This window comes from Phycodurus eques, chromosome 12 (genome assembly GCF_024500275.1).
Source record: "Phycodurus eques isolate BA_2022a chromosome 12, UOR_Pequ_1.1, whole genome shotgun sequence".
In the NCBI taxonomy this organism is placed as follows: domain Eukaryota; kingdom Metazoa; phylum Chordata; class Actinopteri; order Syngnathiformes; family Syngnathidae; genus Phycodurus; species Phycodurus eques.
In genome coordinates, this window is record NC_084536.1 from 22,318,108 (window position 1) to 22,341,453 (window position 23,346).

The 23,346-nt window shown below is 41.5% G+C and overlaps 1 protein-coding gene across 3 annotated transcripts; it reads right to left on the bottom strand.

Moving 5' to 3' along the window:
• Positions 1 to 3,990: 3,990 nt before the first annotated feature.
• On the bottom strand, positions 3,991 to 23,313 carry LOC133410817 (rho GTPase-activating protein 6-like). Of its 3 annotated transcripts, none has more exons than XM_061692361.1 (13): positions 23,042 to 23,313; positions 13,141 to 13,300; positions 12,954 to 13,025; positions 10,345 to 10,607; positions 9,726 to 9,924; positions 9,285 to 9,340; positions 9,049 to 9,199; positions 8,816 to 8,964; positions 7,493 to 7,672; positions 6,412 to 6,509; positions 6,135 to 6,331; positions 5,761 to 5,838; positions 3,991 to 4,992 (listed from the first exon to the last, which is right to left on the bottom strand). In XM_061692361.1, the coding sequence occupies exons 1-13, from the start codon at positions 23,180 to 23,182 to the stop codon at positions 4,511 to 4,513; spliced, it is 2,226 nt and encodes a 741-aa protein (XP_061548345.1). In that variant the 5' UTR covers positions 23,183 to 23,313; the 3' UTR covers positions 3,991 to 4,510. The 3 variants fall into 3 exon arrangements, with proteins under 3 accessions (XP_061548345.1, XP_061548348.1, XP_061548346.1); XM_061692364.1 differs by lacking the exon at positions 23,042 to 23,313 and adding an exon at positions 18,773 to 19,008; XM_061692362.1 differs by lacking the exon at positions 5,761 to 5,838.
• Positions 23,314 to 23,346: the final 33 nt, after the last annotated feature.

Genomic DNA, 23,346 nt, shown 5'->3' on the forward strand with positions numbered 1-23,346 from the left:
GCCAGCCAATCACCAAGCACATGTAGACAACCAACCATTCACACTCACGTCCACGTTCTACGGCCCACTGAGGGTGAGCAAAGTTAGTTAGAAAAGCTCTTGCAAATCGGCACGACGTGCATTATTCAGCTTTGCGGTCAGAAGAGTTCTTTCTAAGCCAATGAGAATGTTCGTGGAGGTCTGAGGCTTGGCGTGGTGCTAGTGAAGTCGAAGTGAACTAATGTGCTTGAAGACTGTCAAACACAATTGGTCAGCATCTCCAGTAACAACAACTGAGCGTTCCAGTCATAACAATCAATACTGTACGCCTATTTGGAACCATCAGTACGATCCCATTCCAGTTCTGTGGGAACAATGGGTTGTTGTTTTTTTTTTTTTTTTTTGCGAACAATCCAAGAGAGGAAAGCAGTTTTGGAAATTGGAGGGACTTTTTCACAGTCCTGTCTTTGTGTTCTTCACAGCATTAAGGAAGAAGATGAATGAGCAGTTTGTTTGCTCCCACTGCAGGATTCCATCATGAAATCAACACGTTTTAATGTTAGTTTGTTTAGATGGGACGCTGATGATGTTCCTACTCGGGCCGCTTGGGTTTTGATGCATACACACACAGCACATGTTCACTCAATCTGCCTGAACTTGTGCTCACTTTAAAATGTGCAGGTGGCTTTGCCGGGAATTTTTGCTGATTCACCAAATTCCTTAATGCCGAGAGGAATAGAAGAGGCGGGAGTGTAATTTAAGTTCATCCGTCATCTGTCCTAAACAACAACTGGAGCAACGCTTGCTTCTTTTTGTTTTTTGTTTTTTTTCCACAGGAATGCTCTCAGCTGTAATCATTTCCAAAGGAGGCCTCATTATTAACTGCAGGCTTTTTTGTTTAGAACTTTCATCTTTTTCGGGCCCGAGCACCAGGAGATGAAAAGGCTCACCCCACCCCACCCCACCCCCCACCCCTTTGTAATAAGGCTATTATTATTATTATATTTTCCGTAATATTTTTTTTTTCACCAAAATTAAAAGGCTTTTGTATTTTTGTAGTATTTATTGGTCTCTCAGTATCTCCGATCAAGGAAAAACTGAGTACACGTTTATCATGTTGTAGTAGAGTGGTTCGCACTCCCGCATCACAATTCTGAGGTTCTGGGTTTGAATCTCAGCATCTTTGCCCTATTTTGTGGTGGGCAGAGCATGGTGGCAAAGTTGGATGATTTACTGCAAATCTGTACCTAAATATGTTAAACATGTTGTCTGACTGGTTTAAGACTAAACTCAGCATTAATATAAAAACATTACATTACATTATTAGAATAGTGAATAGAAAATCTTAGCTAGATTTTGTTGTAGAGGTATAACCAAATAACAGTCCAGTGAGTGTACACATCTTAAAATTGGTTACTTAAGTTAGTAATAGTATCATGCTCAAAATAATTAAGAGGCATTATGAATTTTTTTTGTGATACTATGCAGCCTGTGACACTTTCCAATCGAGCGACATTGATCTGCTGCCTGCCCCTCGACACATCCCCTGAATCCACACTGCACATCTGCACATGTTTATATGAGCATCGGGGGGAGGCAAAAACAAAACAAAAACCTCCTAGCACAAAGCTGTTGTATGTTTGGAACAACAAAACCATGTGTGCTCCTCGCACACAATCCAGGACAATGATCGTACTCAATGAGGTCAGCGTAAACGATGAACAGTCTTAGATTATAAATTAATAACATGAGTGTAACAATATTGAAGGAGTACTCCAACTTTATGATGCTTATCATGAATTAATGGCTAAAGGAGCAATCCTCTCGCATTAATCATATAGTATGTTCCATGTATGAGTGCGTATGGTCTGCATTGAACCTGACGTGTATGTTTCTAGAATAGAGGAAGGACGCCAGATGACCTGGAGAAAACCCACGCAAGCACAAAGACAACATGGAAACGTTTGGGCCCGAGCAGAAATTTGAACTGGGCAGATGTGTTAACAAGTCAGCTGAGATAGGCTTTTTGAACTGGTTGGAAGAGGGAAAAGTGTAACGAATATACGCACGCATCAGAGCTCTCATACAAGCAAAGCATTCCGGACCAAAGGTGCGAAGTGGTCCCGTGCTTGGTGCAGATTAGCTAGTGTGAGTAGAGCACACCCCAACTCCAACTGAGTGGTAGTAAAAAGCCTGTGATTAGGAAAATGGGGAGGGCTGTTTTTACAAATCGGTGGTGTATCGGTGGAATCGGTCCGCCGGAAACGGCCAACTGCGAATCCGAATTTTTGGATTCGAATCACAACGAATCAAAAAAATAACGTAATACGTTATTCAGAAACAAAATAATTCACGACCATTTGGACTTACCGCACATAGTTTCGGCGTTGTTGTAGTTATAGCCCCGCACCGTAGATTTTTGCAGAAGGTGTCCAATAGCTTAGCCGGAGGAGCTGCACGGATATTCATGGCAGCGCCACAAACGAAGTCGAAAAGGAGCCATCGCCGAGGTGGATGGCGACCCCGCCAGAACGAATGTGAGAAAGTTGATCCAACACAGCGTGGCAGACGACGAGAACCGGCTAGCTAGCTAGAGAGTAGGCAACTGGTGACGGCCACGGCCACGGCACAGCGAGGGATCCTGGTTCAAGCAAGCCATTATAAACTTAAAAAAAACACAAGACACAAGAAGTAACGATTTGATTCTGATTCATAAGTAATTCGTTACTGTCAACGCGAATAACGAATTGAGATTTAGAGGGCGAGTGCGAGCCCTAGAAAATATGTATATTGTACCAGCATATCATTTGTGAGAAAGACCACCGTTTGGATAAACTGATCTCACAATGACAGCAACGAAATCAAAGTGAGGATGAATTGGCACTTACAATGATTAGATAAACAATTGAGATGTTCGAGGGATTTGAAGGTTAAACATTTTTGCATACATACCACGGCTCAATTGGAGCTCCTGTCACACTTGACCTTGAGACAACATGGCATGGTGACTCACTTCCTTATTGGACTCTCAGCCACCCCCTCCATTCTTTTTTTTTTTTTTTAATGCAGGGGGTGACCTTGGACATCTCCTCGCATCCAGCTGCTCCTGATGCCAGCCTGCCAGCCAGTGCATGGCACGCCTGCTGGGAACAGTGGCAACTCTCGGGCCAAAAGGATCATCTCCTTGATTGTCTATCAAGGCGCTGCGACGAGATAAGATTTTTAGAAATGAAACATTCACGTCTTGTGAGGAGGTCGCTCACATTAAGATGACAGAGGTGGCGCAGCCTATTAGATCACCGAAAGGCGTCAAAGCACCCCGCAGGAGGCTAGACACAGTAACAACCCAAAGAAACATCCTTCCATGTCTCTTTTGCAGGAAAAATAGACAAACATACATCAGTAAAACGCCCACGTGACACTTTTTCATTACTTTCACTCATAACATTTGTCACCTTTTCACTCACTGTGGGGATTTTTTTATTTTTTTGGGAGTGGGGGGGATGTCAAATATTACCAGGCTGCAAAAGTACTTATTGGCCTTTAGCAATAACAATGAATACTATAGTTGAAATGCTTTGAAGTTGAAGGAACAATTTCATGGTGTTTTTACCTCTGGTCTTATGCTGCCTCCGTGTGGTCAAAATCAGGAACTGTTAAACCCCGTGTGACTGTGATGCCTCCTTGCCTACAATTAAATAAGCACAGCGTTTAATTTGAGACATCATTTCCATTCATGCTGGCTTCCTACTAGAATAAAAACACGTGGTTACGTCTACAAAAAAAAAAATGCATCCTCTTATTGCAAATGCAGTAGTGCACTTATCTTTTGTATTTAGTAATTTACACTGTGACACGACAATAATGATGTAAAACAAAGCACATTACTTAGCATATTAAATTAAATAAAAAAAAGATTACCTGGCACTGCTACTCACAGGAGAGATTTGATGTATCTTATTTGAATAAATTAACAGATGCACGAAATACACACTTGGGATATGTGGTGGATTGAGGATATTGTGTTTGTTTAATGCATAAAAATAGCTGGAAAAACACTTAAAAAGAATAGAAATGTGGTTAACAACAAAGTTTAGCACATCAACATTCAATATTTTAGTTTAAAAATACATTGTAGAATTTTTAACCCAAGTGAGTCTTTTAGTTGGATTTCTACAAAATTATAATGCAATATTTTATGCAATACAAGACTTTTTGTATTGTTTCCCATGCCAAATTATTAACTATAACAAGGGACATGAGTTTTTAAAATGTTTAATGATAACTTTCATACGTGAGAATGAAGTTATTAAATATAAAATACATTTATGCATTTTATGATTTAGAAAAGAGAAAAAACGTGTCATACATAAATTGACGATAAATGCATGAACATATAATAATCTTACATTTATGCACTGTACACACACACACACACACACACACAGTATATAGTACAATAAGGGAAACACTTTGAACTACCACTGAGAGTTAGCTAATGGCAGCATCTCAGCAAGTCTTGATGTATTCGTCACACCAGGGTTTCAGGCAGTGCATCTCCATTGTTTGTCGACAGGATCTGCCATATATGGCCGTTTGCTTTACCAGAGGTCCGTTCTGGTGCAGTTCTGGTGTTTCCGCTGTGAGTCTGGGCTTGGCGTGTCAGACTGATGGAAGGTGCGGAATGAGAAACACGCATCTCACTGAGAGGTCGAAACAAACAATCTCTTCTATCTGTAGGGATCGGATCAACAGGGCGTCTCATCCTGTCCGCCGGGTCGTCCGAGCTGATGGCTCCGGATTGGCTGATGGGTACCCGATGTAATGAAGGTAATGGTTGCCGGGGTTCCGTCTGGTCGCGAGGGCCGTCGCTGCTGCTGGCGCGAGCCACGGGGAGGTGTGGCCTGCGTTCTGAAGCATCCAATGAGGTTTGTGTCGGGCTGTTACCTTGGTGACAGCTCAGCCCCTCCGACGATCCAAACGACTTCCATTCAGACATGTCTCCGAGGGAGCCTGAGTGAAAACAGGCAGTGGACATTTGAAGGTTGCATCTTTCTTGTACTTTGATGACTACAACCACAGTGGAACCTCATTTCCCTCTTGGAAGTGACAGAAAAATAAACACAATATAAAGAAACTCTTAAAATAACTTCACAGGCAATGTTTTAAGTAGTATTTGTTAACATTTTTAACTGTCATACAAGTGCAAAAGTTAACCACCGCCAATATTAAGTCATAACAAAAACAATAAAACAGCCAGTCTTAACTGTAAGAAGAAAGGTGCATTGTGAAGGACAGTTAAACATCGTAAAAAAAATAAAATGCCCTTTGCTAAAATGTGTCACTGGGACACCATAAGGACAAGGGCTTACTGCTTCGATTGTGAGTCAGCTTACTTCACACAACTTCCTGTAACTATCCTTCGTTTCAAGTGTCGCAAAAAAGCCAAGGAAAAAGATGAACACACGCGCAGGTTTGATAATTGGATGCTTTCTGAAATGAGCTCTCGTGAGGAACGCTGAGAACTCGAGCGCTCAACACGTATTGTCGTCCCATCTTTTGAAAAAAGTGTCAAGTTAAAAAAAAAAGGCAAAATGCACATCGACGCTGAACTGAGCTTTCACAAGATACACTGAAGAGTAATGTGATGGCAGAAATCTGATACTTTGTGCAACGTCACGTTTTTCTGAATTGTACGCACGTTTGAAAGTTCCACTGTATTTGTTCAATTAGCCTTGGTGCAATGAGCCAATGGAAATGTGTAGGCCATGATTGTATTACCATTGATGTTAAGGTCAATAACATTCTTGCTAAAAAGTGGATGCCAGGTGTCCCAGAAGTGATCCTCCAAGGCCTCTTCTAAGCACATAGACAAAAGAGGGAACAAGACTAAATGACTTTGGCTAAGTGAAAAATAAATACTTCTAGTGTGCCACTAATTATTCTACACGAGGGCATAATTATGGCTTACTTCAGAGCATGTTAGGAGCAGAGTCATTCTTGATGACGCATGACACAATGCCATTAATCTCAGTTATAAAAATGCTGTCAGAGCCTAATGGGAACTTGCTTTTACAAATATGTAGTAGAAGAAAAAACAAAAAAAACGAATTCACAGCTCACAATGGAGAAGTGCTCACAGCGGCACACTTTACCAGTAGTTGGCGAGCTTTCAGACGCGTGCTCGGTGCCGCTGTGCGAGAGCGCTTCGTCGTCCTCCAGGACCAGGAGTCGCTCGGACAGGACGGGAGAGCTGTTGTCGTATGGAGACGCCTCGCCGCTGGACATGGAGTCATTGGAGGAGCATCTCTCCATCATGGAGGAATGATGCGGTCTGACTAGGCCTGAATTGCTAAAAAAAAAAAAAAAAAAAAACAGTGAAAGCTATATAATATGTCATTGAGATAAGACCGGAGCATGGTCAAAACTCACAAGTATTGTGTATCCTTCCGCCTCAGTAAGTAGTCCACAACATCAGGATCGGTTTCTAGGAGACTGAGCAACACCTCATTCTGGAGCTCGGCAGGAACCTGAAGGTGGACGGGTTGTTTATCATACGCTATCAATGTTATCATGATATACTAAATTGTTTATTTGAGTGAGCAGGCTTTCCATTAGTTATTGGCCAAATGGTTGTGCAACTGAGATAGCATGTTGTATGTTTTAAAAGTTCTCAACTTCCTAAAAACCACTGCACAAATATTGCATATTAAGATTGATTTTCACTTTAAAAAGAACTACTTCAGCCTAATTATACATATCAAATGTTTTTGTTTTTTTTTGCTTTTTAAATGCCAGCATGTTTACATAACACCACATATTATTGAAAAAAACAAACAAACATAAAAGATATCTCTCGTATTTGATCATTGTAAATATTCCCTGCAATGGATCAATTGTGACTGGCAACAGCATTGACTTAAATTTTATTTTGTATTCTCTGGTAAATTCAATGTATATACGTTCAACACAGTCCAAATGGCTTGGGGGGGGAAAATAAATAAATAAATAAAAATTGAATGGCACAAACTGTACAACATATTTCTCTGGGCACCATCCCATTAAAAAGCATGCATCAACAAACAGACAGTAAAAAATATTATGCTACTACTACTACTGTACATGCTTTGTATTGGACAGCAGCAATATCTGTCGGGTAGGCACCATAACAAGTTGCTCAACAAGGCAATCAGGTTCCAGCTATCCAATCAAAGGTCAAAGGTTTGCAATGATTTGATTGATAATTGAGCATTATTATACAATAACAAGTACTGTATTAACCTTCCAGGCTTCTCATTTTTACTGCAACAGAATTCAACTTTACACCATTGAAGAGACTCTGAGTCTTCACCAAGGTTCTACTTTGTTTATCAGTGACTATAAAAGTGTACTAGTGAAAATTTATAATGTTAATGTTTACATTTCATTAGGCATTTCTGCTCCAGTAAAACAAAACAACAACAAAAATCCACTAGCTTGATGGTAAACAGTTTACAGTGAGTCTATGACTTACCAGAAACAGAGAGTCACACGCATTGATCATGCTTTGGAGTACGCTGATGATGGCGCTGCTCTCCTCGGCGCGGGCTAAACTCTGGACTGCAAACTCCTTCTCGGGGTTTTTTTGCTTGCGCAAGAGATTGGGTCCCAGGATGGTGGCTAAATTTAATGAGGTCATCTTGTTTCCTGCTTTCTGAACACATTAACAACAGGGTTTATACACCACTATTAAGTTTGATGACTGCACTTTTAAACATTAACAGGAGACCCGAATAATAGTGTGTAATGACTGGTTATTATCAATGACAAGGCAACTTGGACCTTCCCACTTAAGAGGGAACATTTTCTCCATCCGGAGCGATTAATTAACCATGACATTCTATTCACACGCACACATCATTGTGACATCTTCATCAGAGGTTAATTACAGACAATGTAACAACTCTGCACTGCTCTGCCACCGTTCATTTACTTCTAATCAGGAGCTGTGACATTGACCTTCGTTTAGGCAAACAAGAGGAAGCACAGATTTGAAGTAAAGTCACGATTAAATGTATACTCCCCTTCCACAAGGTACACCAGTACAATCAATACACAAAATGCACACTTTCTTGTCATTTTGATAAATAAGCTAACCAAAACATTGGAAAGCATTCTCACTGTGATGTATTGCTGTTGTATACCACTGAGAATAACTACACTGACTACAAGATAAAATGTGAGCATCAGCTTTACAGATGCCATGAGTGCCCTGCAGGCAATGCGTGTCATGGTTCCTATCCGGCAGTGTCAATTAAAACCGAGTATTATTATGTCATTTAATTAATTTGAATTATTCAATTTCATAGTCAAGTTTAGTATGGGATATTTGGCTGCTCAGGTGTACCTAAGAAAAAGGCCGGTGGGGACCTCAACCCGGGGTCAGTGTTTCAAATTTAGGTTTCAAGATTAGTGTTCCAAATGATGGTTTCAAGCAAATGTTAGGGTTCCAAGCAAAAATGTGGGTTTCCAGCGGTTTCAAAATAGGGCTTCAAGCCAGCTTTAGGGTTACAACTCAAGCAAAGGTTATGGCTTAAATTTAGGATTTCAAGCCTGATTTAGAGTTTCACACGAGGCTCTGGGTTTCAAATAATGGTTTTAAGACAGGTTTAGGGTTTGAAGCCTTTGCTAGGGTTTCAAGCAAGATTTCCAGCAAGTTTCTGGTTTCAAACTCAAGGCGTACATCAAGAGAAATAATCGTTGGTTTGTAAATCTAGAAAGAGCTGATCACTCTTTTTTTGTAATACCTGCAGCTTCACCAGGACTACGAATCCGAAACCAGGAGCGCCTCTTTTACCTTGCGTCCGTCCACGTCCAGCATGTCTTCGGCATGCGCGGCCACGGCGGAGAGCAAGCAGAGGAGGCGCTGCAGCGTGTCACAGTTGCAGGGAGGAAGCAAGAACATCAAGAGCTGGATGGCCTTCTGTTGCTCAGCCCGCTCCAACACTGCATTATCATTACAGGAAATGGCTTCAATGACTGCCACCTGTTTTTTCGGCCCACTTGTTCATGCGTGTGCGTGTGCCTCACACGTTGTGTTGATGAACGCCGTGTAGAGCTCTCTCATCAACAGAGGGTCTGGCATGTCGCGGAGGAATTCTTTCAGCAACGCCGCCACATCGTGAACGCTGTACTGCTCGTCCAAATGTAGCTCCCATCCCTGATCTAGCTCTTCACGCATCTGGATAAAGGGAAAACAATAAATATGTGTCTTGGTGCTGCTGCTGCTGGAGTGGTGTATGATCCATTTATTACTGACTTCTTACCTGCCTCACCCTCTTTTTGGAACTCCCCACACGGAAGATTCCCACAGTCTGTAAACCTACAAAGAGATGATAGTAATCTTAAGACATGATTCGTGGCCAAAGTGAGCAAGTTTTAGGAAACATGGAATGTGAAAACGGATATTTGAAAAAAAAAAAAAATGAAGACTTCATTAAGCTCCCCGTGACATACTTCCTTGACACCAATTATTGTCTTACATTCCTATTTAGAGAGGCCTTTGGCGGCATCTCGTGTCATTTTAGGGTGTTTCAGTTTCAGCGAGAGCACACAAAAAACACAAATAGATGAGATTTTCAGCAAATAGCTGGGGATTAGTTCCACAAGATAAAATGTGAATAAGTGAATTTTTGAATCGTGAACTGTGAATATGCAGAAATGACCCCTCCATCTTCCACAGCGCTTTACATTTGGTTCATGAGTACCGTGGTTTTCCAGGTGCTGGCAGCAGAGCTCCACCACCTTGGGCACTTGAGGGTACATGGGGTTGAGGCTCAGCTTTTTGTCGTGCCTCTTCTTCCTGTTTTTGCCCGCCGCCTCCACTGGTAGAGACAGCTGGAGGGCCTCCAAGAGCTGCGACTGGTTATCGTCCAGGTCGGTGATGCAGTCCACCGACACGCCGCCCTTTAAAAGGGGATGGGTGACAACCATAATGTTTTAGAACAACAACAAAAAATAATAACAATAATAAGAATATTTCTTGTAATAAATCTGGGGCATTTATTTACTCAACCATTTAATAAAATACATTTATTCGAGATTTGTATTTGCACTTTTTTCAACAATAAAATATAATGTATTTCTACAATTTCTGACATTTATTTACTCAACTGCAGCTGGGGTAGGTGTCAATATGGTACATTACTGAATGTACACAACAGCTATCCCGTTTTACTGTGTTCGGTCACGTGACATTCTGTATATGGCGACTGCATTATTATTATTTTTTAAACATTCAAGTGGATGCATTCTATGAGAGCAGAGGATCCTATTTGAGGACATACAGTACAGGATGATTGCGCGGTTACTACGGTTTAAACGTACCCTTCTACGCGTCCGTGGAGCTGCATCGGCCGCTCGAGCAAACGGCGACTTATTGGGACTCTCCGAGTTGGAGCTGAGTGACGAGTTGCTGCTCGACAGCTCCTTGTTGGCCCTCTTGAACGTGGAGGTGAAGTGGAGGAAGGACAGCACCAGCTCGGTGGGGTCGCAGTGCTGCTCGTGCGGCGCGTCGTGACGCTGCTTGTGCGTGCGGTCGTTGCAGATGACCTGCGCCAGCGGGATGCTAAAGGCCTGGGGCGCCGCCTCTGTGGGACAGACAGAGCCCACAAGTTCATGGAAGTGGATGCCGATACCTCTGCCAAGGAGTTTATGTTATGTACGTATAATCAACAAAATAATTTGGATTGTAAATACAAATAAAAATAGATAATAATAATGTATACATATATGAATTTCTATTTATTTACAATAATTCATATTGAAGTAATAATACAATCATTTAATTATGTAATGTTAATTCCGTCTGGTCATACATAGGGGACACAGGGAGGCCACCCAATCACAGACTATTTTAATAATTGAATAATTTGTATATATTTTTTTATTATAAATTGTATTTCACCATATTTTCCATTAGAGAACAATTTAGATTGTTTGTTAGTCATCAGGATTAGGCAAACACTATTTACCAGATTTCTCTGAAACTTAAAGGCGGGGTAACAATCCAAATGCTAATATTGCACGAAACATTTTTTTTTTAAATTTACATTTTATTTTTTTATTGTTCCTCCACCAAATTATGGTAAGTGGTAGGAATTATGTAAAAACTCATAATTTCTTAAAATATTTTTGGCACTAGTAAGAACACATATTTTAGTGTTCCCCCCGAAAAAATGAATTTCTGAATCCAGGAATGTAAAAAATCTATTTAACGTTGTTCAATGCGACATTTTCTTTCATTTCTGAGTAAGTGGTACTTATTCTTCAGAATGTATTAATTGTCATATTTTACATTGCAAAGTGTATTAAACAAGTGTGGACTACGGGCGGCAGACATTCAATATTCAGAGTTTGAGAGCACTTAGTGCATGGGTAAAAAAAAAAATAACATAAAAAAAGGAAGGAGGGGGGTGTGGCTTTGTCAGAGGATGTGCTGCAACCAAGGAGCGATCATTTAAGACTGTTTTTGTTTATCTTTCATGAACTTGAGTACATTTATAGACATTCTTTTCAAGTGTCAGAGGCCGGGTGGGCTCTTAAGTGGAGGGCGCAGGAGGAGGAGCTTGAAGTAAATGACATTCCGCTGTGGGGGGAAACATGCTTCAACATCATGATGCAATCAGAAACCAAAAATAAACTCAAAACAGGTACTGTAGTTGGGATATAACTGCAATGTGACTCGGCACATTTAACATACACTGTGAGACATACCAGTATGCATACAACAGGGCAGTAGGAGTATTTCCACCAATCCATTTTCTATAGTGCTTGCTTATTGTGCTAGTTCACTATGCTGCCACTGTCAGCAGGAGTACAACTTGGGCTAATTATTGCTTTACAATGTAATTGTAGGTACCTTTCCCTGTTCAAGCTACATGGTGTTAAAATCAAGAGACTAGCAGCTCACTTTGTGCTTCTTTTTCAGGCTTTTAAATGCTGTCAACTGGTGGTGACCCAAACATGGAGAAAGGAGTTCATTAGTGCCAAATCAGGTGCGTTCAACGCTACCGCCAGTTACATTAAAAGTGTGACACCGGGATGCTACAAAAAAGAAGGCTGCAAAAGTAGCATGGAGTGAGAGAAGTGAACAATCTTTTAGCAGAACGGTGGTAGGATATTGTGCAACACTGCGACAAGAGCCCTGGGGTGTTCAAACACTTTTCCCCCAAGGGCCGCATATAGAAAAATCTAAGGATACAAGGGCCACTTTGAAATTCTTCAACTTTTATTTATTAAGCACGCTGAAACTATTCCATGAAGTAATAATAATATCTTTACATACTGTATATTACTGCACAGTTATTTTTGAAAAGCTGCTACATCAAAGCTTTATGTTGAAGGTGATGAGGCAAATCGATTGGGATTTTTCAGAATTATGTGGGCGCTGTGAGGCTGCCCTGTATTCCACCAGAATATATCCGCCCCTGCAGATCTCCACATTCAGAACCAAAACAAGAGCAATTTGGAGCAAGATCTATCTCGATCTATCACACTGGCAGTGATGTTGCCAAGACTGCTGAGACTCCATCTGTATGTTATTGGTCTTGCCTCCAGCTCCACAGAGACAAAGAGACTGGAGGACTGACAAGATGGTTCACACTGTTCCTTTTGCTTTAAACAAATGCGCCCAAGTGCTAAGACAGGTGCACATAGTGAATCCTTTTAACAGCCAGCCTTTGGAGGCAAGAGACGAGGAAAACAAGCATGAATGCTGCGCACTGCAATATAGGAAAATTAGGACTGCATGCCATGTTAAATGTTATTTTTAGTACATGCCTTGAGCCGCAGATAAATGGACAGCGGTCTGCAAATGGACCGCGTGCCATAGTTTGGACACCACTGCTTTAGCCAACTGGCAGCAAGTCATGAATGTCAGAAGCAAAAGTAGTACCTTCAATAGCGGACCCAGAAAAGTACTTCACACGTATTACCTTTGTCTTTACTCTTCTCCTTAGAAAGGGAATCCAGCTTACGCCTGAGCGACTTCTTGTATTTGTGACCATCTAAAAAGAAGGAGATGCAGATAAAAAAATAATACTAATTTAAAAAAAAATAATAATAATAATATATATATATATATATATATGTGTGTGTGTGTGTCTGTGTGTGTGTGTGTACATTTGGGGATGGTGATGTGGCAGCCCAGGTTGCAATTGCGAAGGAGTCGCCTGAAGGCAACGTCCTGCAGACGAACCCTCTCCAGCTCGGAGAGGCTTTGCAGTGGGACGGGCTTCAGACCCACGGAGCGTCCTGACACGCTGTTCCATGTGAAGCCACCCTGAGGACACACACACACACACACACACACACACACACACAAATTAGGGGATATTAAAAGGAACTGAAATTAATTTCCCGAAGACTCAATTATACAATTTGTACGGAGATAATTTTAGCTTAACTGGATAGAGGCACAGTAGTGGCGTGACAGCACTTTGTTCTTCAAGAGGCGATGTGTAGCAGGGGGCTGAGCCTTTACTAATGGTGTTAATGAATCCACTGGAGCAACATGAAATATTAAATATGGACCAAAGTATTGGGACTCCTAACCATTACACTTACAGGAAGCTATAACATTGTCATTCAAGCCGAAGGAAATTTGTGAGGACAGAGGATGTTGGTCATTGACTTGCTAAGTATTTCATCCATCCACCCATTTTCTATGTTTTTCTTAATTTGGGCTGCAGGTGAGCTGGAGCCTATCCCAACTGACTTTGGGCCGTTTGCCAGCCAATTGCAGGTTAGTATTTTCATCTCTTCAGTAAGAAAATGAGAAAAATACAGTCAAGAAAGGCCTGTGGCAAAGAATCTCTAGGGAGGAAACCCAGAATTTGTTGTCCATGTACTCCAGACTTCAGGAAGTGCTTGACTGCAATTACTATCAAAAAGCACTACGACTAAACACTTTTGAGGCATTTGAAATGGAGGCCTTAGTACTTACAAATACAAAAGTGCAGTGATTCCTAAATGGTAAATGCCAAAGTTTTGTGTAACATAAAGGAAGCATGATGAAAATCTACTTTTTAATTCCATCCATCCATCCATCCATCCATTTTCTGAGCCGCTTCTCCTCACAAGGGGCGCGGGCGCGCTGGAGCTTCTCCCAGCTATCATCGGGCAGGAGGCGGGGTACACCCTGAACTGGTTGCCAGCCAATTGCAGGGCACATACAAACAAACAACCATTCGCACTCACATTCACACCTACGGCCAATTTAGAGTCTTCAATTAACCTACCATGCATGTTTTTGGGATGTGGGAGGAAACCAGAGGGCCTGGAGAAAACCCACGCAGGCACGGGGAGAACATGCAAACTCCACACAGGCGGGGCTGGGGATTGAACCGCGGTCCTCAGGACTGTGAGGCAGACGCTCTAACCAGTCGTCCACTTTTTAATTCCTTCTATACAAATAGTTGTGTCATAGGAGTACCTGCCCACCCATCAAGAGTATAACTACACAACTAGAACCAAGTGTTTTAGCTGCCTATATCTGAAAATGTGTCTGTAAGTGACACATTCTGCACGCGTGCCACAAAGGAACTGACACCTGCGCAGTTTCTCTGCCCATGATTGAGCATATAAAGACTAGCCAGTGGTGGTTTCATACATGCTGCACTCAATTGGAACCTCAGAGTCTCCAGAAGTCTTCAACAATGCCACAAGTTGCTACATTTGTTGTCCTTGTTTTTTGGACTGTGAAAAATAGTTCGAGCGACTTTTCAAGCAACTACAGCAACAAACCTGCTAAATTGGTAATACTGAGTCGGTGCTTGGCGGCACGGTGGACGACTGCCTCACAGTCCTGAGGACCGGGGTTCAATCCCCCGGCCCCGCCAGTTATGGAGTTTGCATGTTCTCCCCGTGCCTGCGTGGGTTTTCTCCGGGCACTCCGGTTTCCTCCCGCATCCCAAAAACATTCATGCATGCTAGATTAATTGACGACTCTAAATTGCCCGTAGGTGTGAATGAGAGTGCACTGGTTGTTTGTTTGTATGTGCCCTGCGATTGGCTGGCAATCAGTTCAGGGTGTACCCCGCCTCCTGCCCGATGATAGCTGGGATAGGCTCCAGCACGCCCGCGACCCTAGTGAGGAGAAGCGGCTCAGAAAATGGATGGATGGATGGAGTCGGTGCTTGATTTGTCGCATGGCCCGGTTCTGCCATCAGTTGTCATTTGCATGTTACAAAACCGCCCCACAAAACTGAGTAATTTATATCAGAGTGTGAAAAGTGGACATTAACTGTACTACAATCTTTATTCTGTGTGTATTTTAATCATACAATCAATTCACCATACATTCATTTCTTCTTCAAAGCTGGAAGTCCACGCATTTGAAAACTACAGTGGCGTAAAAAGAAAAAAAAAAAATCTTGTTGAAATATTTTCCCGTAACCACCAATTGCCTAACCTTCAATTCTTTACCCTCTGAGTTATAATTATCTATCACACGCTATGAAGAGCTTGAAAAGGATGTGACAATCCGTGAATATGACGACAGGATTAATCATTTTCCTGCGTCACAGATGAAGACTGACATCTTACTCAAACAGAGGTGTGTTCACAGAAGCGTACATCTCAAAACACACGTTCAAAGATGTGACTTCAAACGTCAACGTTTTAGTGAAAAATGCCCACACTTAAAAAGGCAAACGCGGCGATTATGCGCGAGTGACTACTCCGATAATCTGGTGCGCGATCCTCAAATTTGTCGAGCATCACCGTGCTGCAGATTACGGCCGCCTTGATCCATCCAGCGCGAGTCAAGATAATCATATGAGCCGTGTTCTAAAGAGGCTTTGCTACTCATTATCAGGATAAGGCTTAAGTTAAAGTGGCTCGCTTCCATCAAATGAGAATTAGGTTCCTGCTACGGTAGCAGGGATCTGGAACTATTATGAGACTGTTGCCAAAGGTTCTCCGATAGCCACAATAATACACATACAGTGAGTCCCAATTTATCGCGGGGGATGCGCTTGAGACCCACCCACAACAGGTGAAGAGCCGCGATATAGACACACTTACACAGATTTAAACCAATACAACTTACCACACTTAATACTTTCACCCCAAACACACACTTTAAACAGATGTGAAATTCATAAAACATGCTATGAAAACATATTGTAAACATATCTGCACACACAAATAATGACGAGTGTTAAATGTAAAGAAAATAATTTACGGTGTGTGTGCGTTAGATATGTGCCTTTAAGATTCTGCGTGTGAGTGTCTGGCCGTGAGCTGTGGCCTACAGCAGCTTCATGAGTGTCTTCGTTGTGTTAATGAGTTTTACTATTCAATGAATGAATGAGAAGGACATCAATGACTTTGGCGCTCCTTTACCACATGCGAGGGGGTTACATTAAGTTTACTGTCAAAACACAATTGCTGAAAAATGATGTGATATAGTGAGGGAAAACTCTACTGTTGAATTAATACCTCTCTTGCAGTATGAGTCAAAATCTTGTATTGGATTTCATTAGCTTGTGCAAGTGTGTCTAATGTTTTGGCTGGGGAGTGTTGCACAAGTCCTTTATGTGAGTCACTCATATTCCACGCATGGAAGCACTTGTGACGCAAGAGCAAGAAAGTTTCTCACAGGTGTTGTCACTAGCATTCCTACCGTTATTGTTCAATGGCAATGTCTATCTGAAGTGTTAGATACAGATTTGACTTTTCGACAAACTCTTACTTTTTAATTTTGTACTACACATCCTCATCTTACCTTTACTGGACCCAAATGTAATTATTCAATTAGGGGTAGGTATAGTAGCAGTTAATTAACATGTTGTTATTGTGACTTTAAGCCACTAAATCAATATCCAACAAGCAACCATATCTACGCTCTCGAGATTCATTCAAGAGGGAAGCCTCTTTTTCTGCCATTAATCAAACAAAATCGGCAAAACAATTAGACTAGCTCTCGACCGATCGCAGACCTCTACTAGTAGGATTGAACAGTTGATTTAAAAAAAAGAAAGGTAAGCAAGGGAAAGCGCTCGTTTGGCTTGGCGACATTCTGCTATCCACAGCATGCACTTTGGCAAGAAAAAGGCAGTAGATGGTGAAGTTGCATACAAACATTGATCCAAACATTCATTTTCTATACCGCTTATGTTGTTCAGGGTCAGGCTGCATATCGACAAAGCACCATTCATACCGTCACCCACCCTGCCTGGAGTCAGGCACAAATTCAGGTGAGTGCACCACTACACCGTCAGTGACGCACATACAAAAACAAAGGACGAAACGCTATCTCTGTCCTGCCTTTTTGACAATCCCGACAAACGGCTGTTATCACGGTTACATGCTGTACAAAATGAACAAGCTTGTACAGCGGTGTAAGACTAGCTGGCCACACAGGACAACAAGGCACATTCAGTTACCGCTGTACTTATTTTTTCATTGGATTGTTTTACAGCCATGGCCTAGAAGGGTTTCTTGTACAAATATTTGCTGAAATTCTGGCTGATTAATGCGTTAGCGTAGATTAGTGATAGACGATGGCGCGTTCTGAATTAATACGTACAAATTCAGTTTTGTCGCCACCACAGGTGCACAACTTTGTTGTGAACTGTTCCTGGACAAACATGTTAAGATTTTAGGAATAGACAGACAACAGTCGCCCTATTTTCATTTTGGGGCAGGGTAAAAATGGATATTACAATTACATTTTCTTGTCTTATCATTAGATTTGAAAAGCAGGTAAAAACATGTTTAGGCAGGCATTCTATTATGACCGGATTGCTTTTTTCGAGTATTAACTGTATCATGTTTGTGAAGAGTGTATTTTAATCATGCAATGCAGTTTATGTGTCCTGTCTGTGAGAAGTGCCGTATAAATTTGTACCTGGAACAAACTATTTCAACTTCCATTATTTCCTATGGGAGCAACAACAACAACAACAAAAGATTGATTTATGAAACATGACGCGTTTCTTGACCATAAAGCATTCACTGTCACGGCACTTGCTTTAGTGCCTTCCGACGGTTGGTTATATTTTTCTGTTTTGATCGTGGGCTTGCAAACTAAAAAAAAAAAAAAAAAAAATCATCAGTGCTTGACTCTTTTCAACTTCCATCTATGATTTAGTCCAAACACATGTATCTGTGTTATTCATCGAGATAGTGTCACAACAGCAGCCAAGCATACTGTCCTCTATTTGTAATCCACTGAACACTAGCTGCTTGCACCTCTCCTTGCATAGAAGAGAGCACTTAACTCCAATTAAAAGGCTTTTGTTGAGATGCAAAGCTTTTGTTGGCCCTCCCCTGGAACACAAAGACAGGAAAGCGTGGAGGTAGTTCATACAATATGGACAGATCCAAACATGCGATAACTCTGAAGAAACACACTTGAACTCCGTGCAGAAGGGTGGTGAGTGGGCCCCAGTGTTCAGGAAGCCATTCAAATCAGTTTTACTTTTATTTCCTTTTCCCTGCATTGAGGATCTCATTCGGGTTGGTTTGAACGCTTTCACCAAAATAGAATTCTTTTACATATGTGTTAAAAAAAAAAAAAAAAAAAAGCATCTCAAATAATATTATTAACCGAGCTCCATAATACAACGTATTAGTGTATCTCACCCTGCTATTGTAACGGAAAAACAACAAAAACAATTAATGATACCCATTGAAATTAATCCATGTGTAACGTTAACGTCCACCTGTGTACCAAGTTCCACAGACAGTAAAAACAGTACAATACAGTTTCAAAGCGCCAATTGCTGAGACGAAGATAGTAACTTACATGAAAAGTGACGCTTCGCTTCAAACGAGGTTCGCTCATGTCGAAGACTCAACGTTGAAACATATTCTCGAAGCGTCCTAAAGCCATTTGACTAAGAACTAAATTGGCCAGCACAATGAGTAGAAGAGTCGACATGTTCGCAGTGACGGTCCGAAGTCTCTTGACAACAGGGGAAGGTGCGGTGCGTTCACGGACTGATTTGAGAGCTCCATCGCGGCAGGACGTCATACAAACAGCGATAATAACAGTTTACACTGCGACTAAGGCGGGATACATACACTTAATAGTGATATAGGTCAAGTAATAATTACTGTTAAGTCTTATTCCTCCAATGTATTGACGCGTTATCATCGTTCTGGTGAAATTTTCACTTATTTTCAAATGTACGCCGGTTCGACGGGGCGGCAAACGCACCAATTCCCATCAGCCTCCGCTGCTGTTGCTATGGAGAGGAACCCCTGCTCGAGTCGAGAACACCCTGAAGCAAATTTAGAAACTAAATGGCTCGGGCATTTTCGAGTTTTTAAAATTCTAAACACGAGTTAATTCATTAAATAATGAATCTCAGAATTTGGCAGTAATATTATGAAACAAAATCAATTGTGTTGCTTAGTTTTGACATTTAACAATATGTTTTCTACTATGGTTGTCAGTCAAAAGTACATTATTCGATTGGGCAGCTGAGTGTATATCGCAAGTTTTCTTGTTGTTTTTTAAATCATGTTTTGTTTACCACTACGTGCTGTATGGGCCTCATACATATGCAGTACCTGTATATCCGTCAGAAAGGGAACAGTTTGATCACACTCAAATGGTAAGAATACAGTGAAATCGTAATAAATCCAAGACAGGTAATCCACGTACCCACTGTCAAGTTAACCCAGTTATGCTCCCACTTTCAAAGCAGACACAGTGTGATCTGGATGTGGTTCCCGGCTGTCACTTTAATGGCCTGTCACTCGACACAGCGCAGATAATAAGCTCTTGAAAGAAAACGTGAGATTTCAATGAACTGACGACCTCTATATGCTTCCTTGCATCCCTCCGCCCGGCAGCTCCTCCGACTCAGGGATAGTTGCCATAGCGATGCATTGGTAAGTCAGCGGCCTTAATTGAAAAGCCGTGCAAAAAAAAAAGGGCAAGGTACTGTGGGAAGAAATATGGGCCTGCAGGGAAAGTGAAGCCGCGGATCAAGATGTGCTGGCCCACTATGGGAAGCTGAGGTTCTGCTCATGTAAACCAGATGACTCCTCTTTGTTCTAGCGGCAGCTCAGGCTACTGAACCCCCCAGCTAGTGAGCACAAGACCATCCATTACATGCTTTGACACTCCGCCTATTATGAAATCCTCCTTTTAGTCATACAGCAACATGACATATCACGTGGTATGGGCTAAAGTCATCCGTGACGTATTCTTTTTTCGAGCTCGAGAAAGAGGTCCAAATTGTTCAAACAATGTTCCCATAGATGTTAAATGAATCTGTTCCAGAGTCAGTTAAATGAATCTGTTCCAGAGTCACAATCATCATCTTCAGTAATGGTAGTGGCGGTCTTTGAAGCAGCATAACCTAATTTTCCATCTATTTTCTTTAGCCGTCGTCCTCATTCGGGTCACGGGTGAGCTGGAGCCTATCTCACCTGACTTCGGCTTGACCGTTCAAATTGACATTCACAGCAATTTTGGAGGCTTGAATGAACCTTTCATGCATGTTTTTGGCATGCCGGAGTACCCGGAGAAAACCCAGATTGCACCCCAGAACCTCAGAACTGTGACGCAGACGTGTTAAACACGAGCATACTGGACTGCTTACCTGTCTAAATCAAAAAAATGAAAGACTATCATGTCACATGCACCTTCCTGAGCACACTTTTTTCTCTTCCTTTTTCTCTTCCTTAACCCTCTTGCAGATGTATATTGTTCTGTTCTCACGCTGAGGCTGGTACTTCTTTTTGGGGGGGGGGGGGGGGGGGGAAATGTGGTAAAATGCCAAAGCAAAATGCAGAATTGATCCTTTGCGCTTTGCTAGGCTCTCGTGAGAGATATGCTAAGGGATCACAACATCATCCGTCACGGTCGTCTCGCTTTTGGAACAAGCGCCATGAGAAAGACAAGGAAAGCTAAAGAAAAAGCAAAATACATAATCCTTTACCATGCTCGGTCAGCTGCGCTAGGTTTTTTTTTTTTTTTTTTTTTTTTTTAAACTCCTTTTTTAAAATATTCTTATGCTGGTTGGGATTGTTTAAATGCGTGTAGCACGGTGGAAGAGTGGCTCAAAGCTCTGCCTGCTACTTCCGAGGTTCGGGGTTCAAATCGATGTCTGCCTATATGTGCCCTGTGATTGGTTGGCGACCAGTCCGGGGTGCACACCACCTCTCAGGCTCCAACTCCACCCTAATAAGGACAAGCAATATAGAAAATGGATGGATGGATATTTTCAATGTGAAACTATTTTTGTCATTCAAACTAAACGGTAGCAATTGGTCCCTAACAGGCACGTCTATAGGTTGTTTTCGTCTGTATTAATTCATTTCATTAGTATTACATAAGTGCTATGTCTCTCCGGCTGACGATTATAAGATGGTCCAGATATCTGGTTTTCATTACAAGCCTATTTATAATGTCAAGGTTCCATTGCGCAAAATAAACAGTGTAACCATGAGGACTGGCTGTGCAGAACAAACAGTCTTAAATTATACACGCGTTACTGCCACAGCAGATTTAGCTCTAATGAAAAGAGGCGCTTGTGGCCATCGCGCTGGATCATAAATCAAAGTATGTTTCTTTTTCATTTTCGTTGTGGTAAAAAAAAAAAAAAAAAAAAAAAAAAAAAAACATTACAGGACAAGAAAAAAAAGTAACGTATTTTTCTGATACTACATTATAATAGGGCTTAACGTAGGAACTTAAGTTGTTTAAGGAACTGTCGATTGAAGTACTTCTTGCCCCTTTTGTGCGCGTGTAAATAAACAAAAAAGCCATACAAAGGGTTAACTTTTTATGTCAGAAATGATTGTGATATGGGAAGGTCATTTTGAATTGCATCCAGCTAAATAGTTACGAAATGTGTCAGTGTGTTTCCGTGCTGTCCCACCCGTTTTTGACAAACACTCGCACACATGGTTTGAATCCGTGTCTGCTGACGTAAACTCGGTCTGCTCTATTGTGAAAATGCGGCAATGTTGCAATAACCTCATCGGGAACGATCCCCTCTTATTTCATGGAATGTTGCTTGCATGGCTTTTCAAACGGTTTTTATTGTATTCATTCAACACTGTTGATAGTTAATATTGCTAGTTGGATTACCAGCTCCAAATACTGTAGGAGCATTGTTGACCCGTGTACGGTTGTCACATACAATGCTGCTGCCTATTCTTGCTGCTTTTTTGCTCACATTCACATCTGCATGTGTGTAGTATTCTATTTAGATATGACGACTCATGCATTTATTAATTCACATTTATTTTTTTATTTTTTTTGTTATGTACAATGCTGCTGACTATTCTTGCTGCTGTTCACATTCACTCCTGCATATCAATGATCTAATTTATGTAGCGTTGCCACTGCACTGCTGAGTTATGGTGTTTATTTTATTGTTGCTTATATCTGAACTATTTATTGATATTTCTTATGACATACAATGTTCCTGACCATTGTTGTTGCTTCTGTTCACATACACTTCTGTATATATAGTATTTATTTAGTTCTGACTCCAATGCTTATTGGTAGTAGTGCTGATGTTTATTTTGTTCTCAACTGCTTGAACAGACTACTTATTGATACACGTATAGTTTCTTTGCTACATACAATGCTGCCAAATATTGTTGCTGCTGTCCACGCATATATTAATGCGTAGTATCTGTTCGTTCAAGTACAGTTCACCATTCACATCTGCAGATATAATATTTATTATTCATGTTCTGTTGCCCCACACAGCTGCTGGTGTAAATATATACATGAATACTATTGGATTTTTGTTTCTTTATTTACTATTATGGTGTGCTGCTACGGTCTACTATTGCAATATTGTAACTTCATTAATATGTTTTTATTTTCCAAATAAGACCTAATTGTTTTCTATTCCTTTTCCTGTAAAGATTAAAAGAAGCCCGATTTGTGCTCTCTGAAGGACTTCCCATCATTTGTGGTATTTTGACACATGTAGCCATTCTTTTTCAACGTGTTCTTCATTAATGCAACATGAAAAGAAACACTGTGAAATCCGATTTATAACAGCTAAGTTAAAGTTACAGCTTGAGTGAGGCGCCTGACCTGGTAGGACGTGCTCTCCGCTCCATAGTGCCTCATCAGTGCCGGGTCCAGGCTCTTGGTCTGCCTCAGTCCACGTTTGGAGATGGTCCTGGGGCTGAGGGAACAGGAGAAGACGCTGCTCAGGAGTCCCTGAGCGGACATGTTGGTCTTAAACGATCATCAAACCAGCAACAGCGCACAAGAACAGGGCTTCATCTTGCTGCCACAAGTCCAAACAGAGCCTGGAGGGACGATCTACTACTCATCACCCCTCTCGCCACGCTCACACACACAGACACACACCCCTTGAGTCTGACTCAGGACCT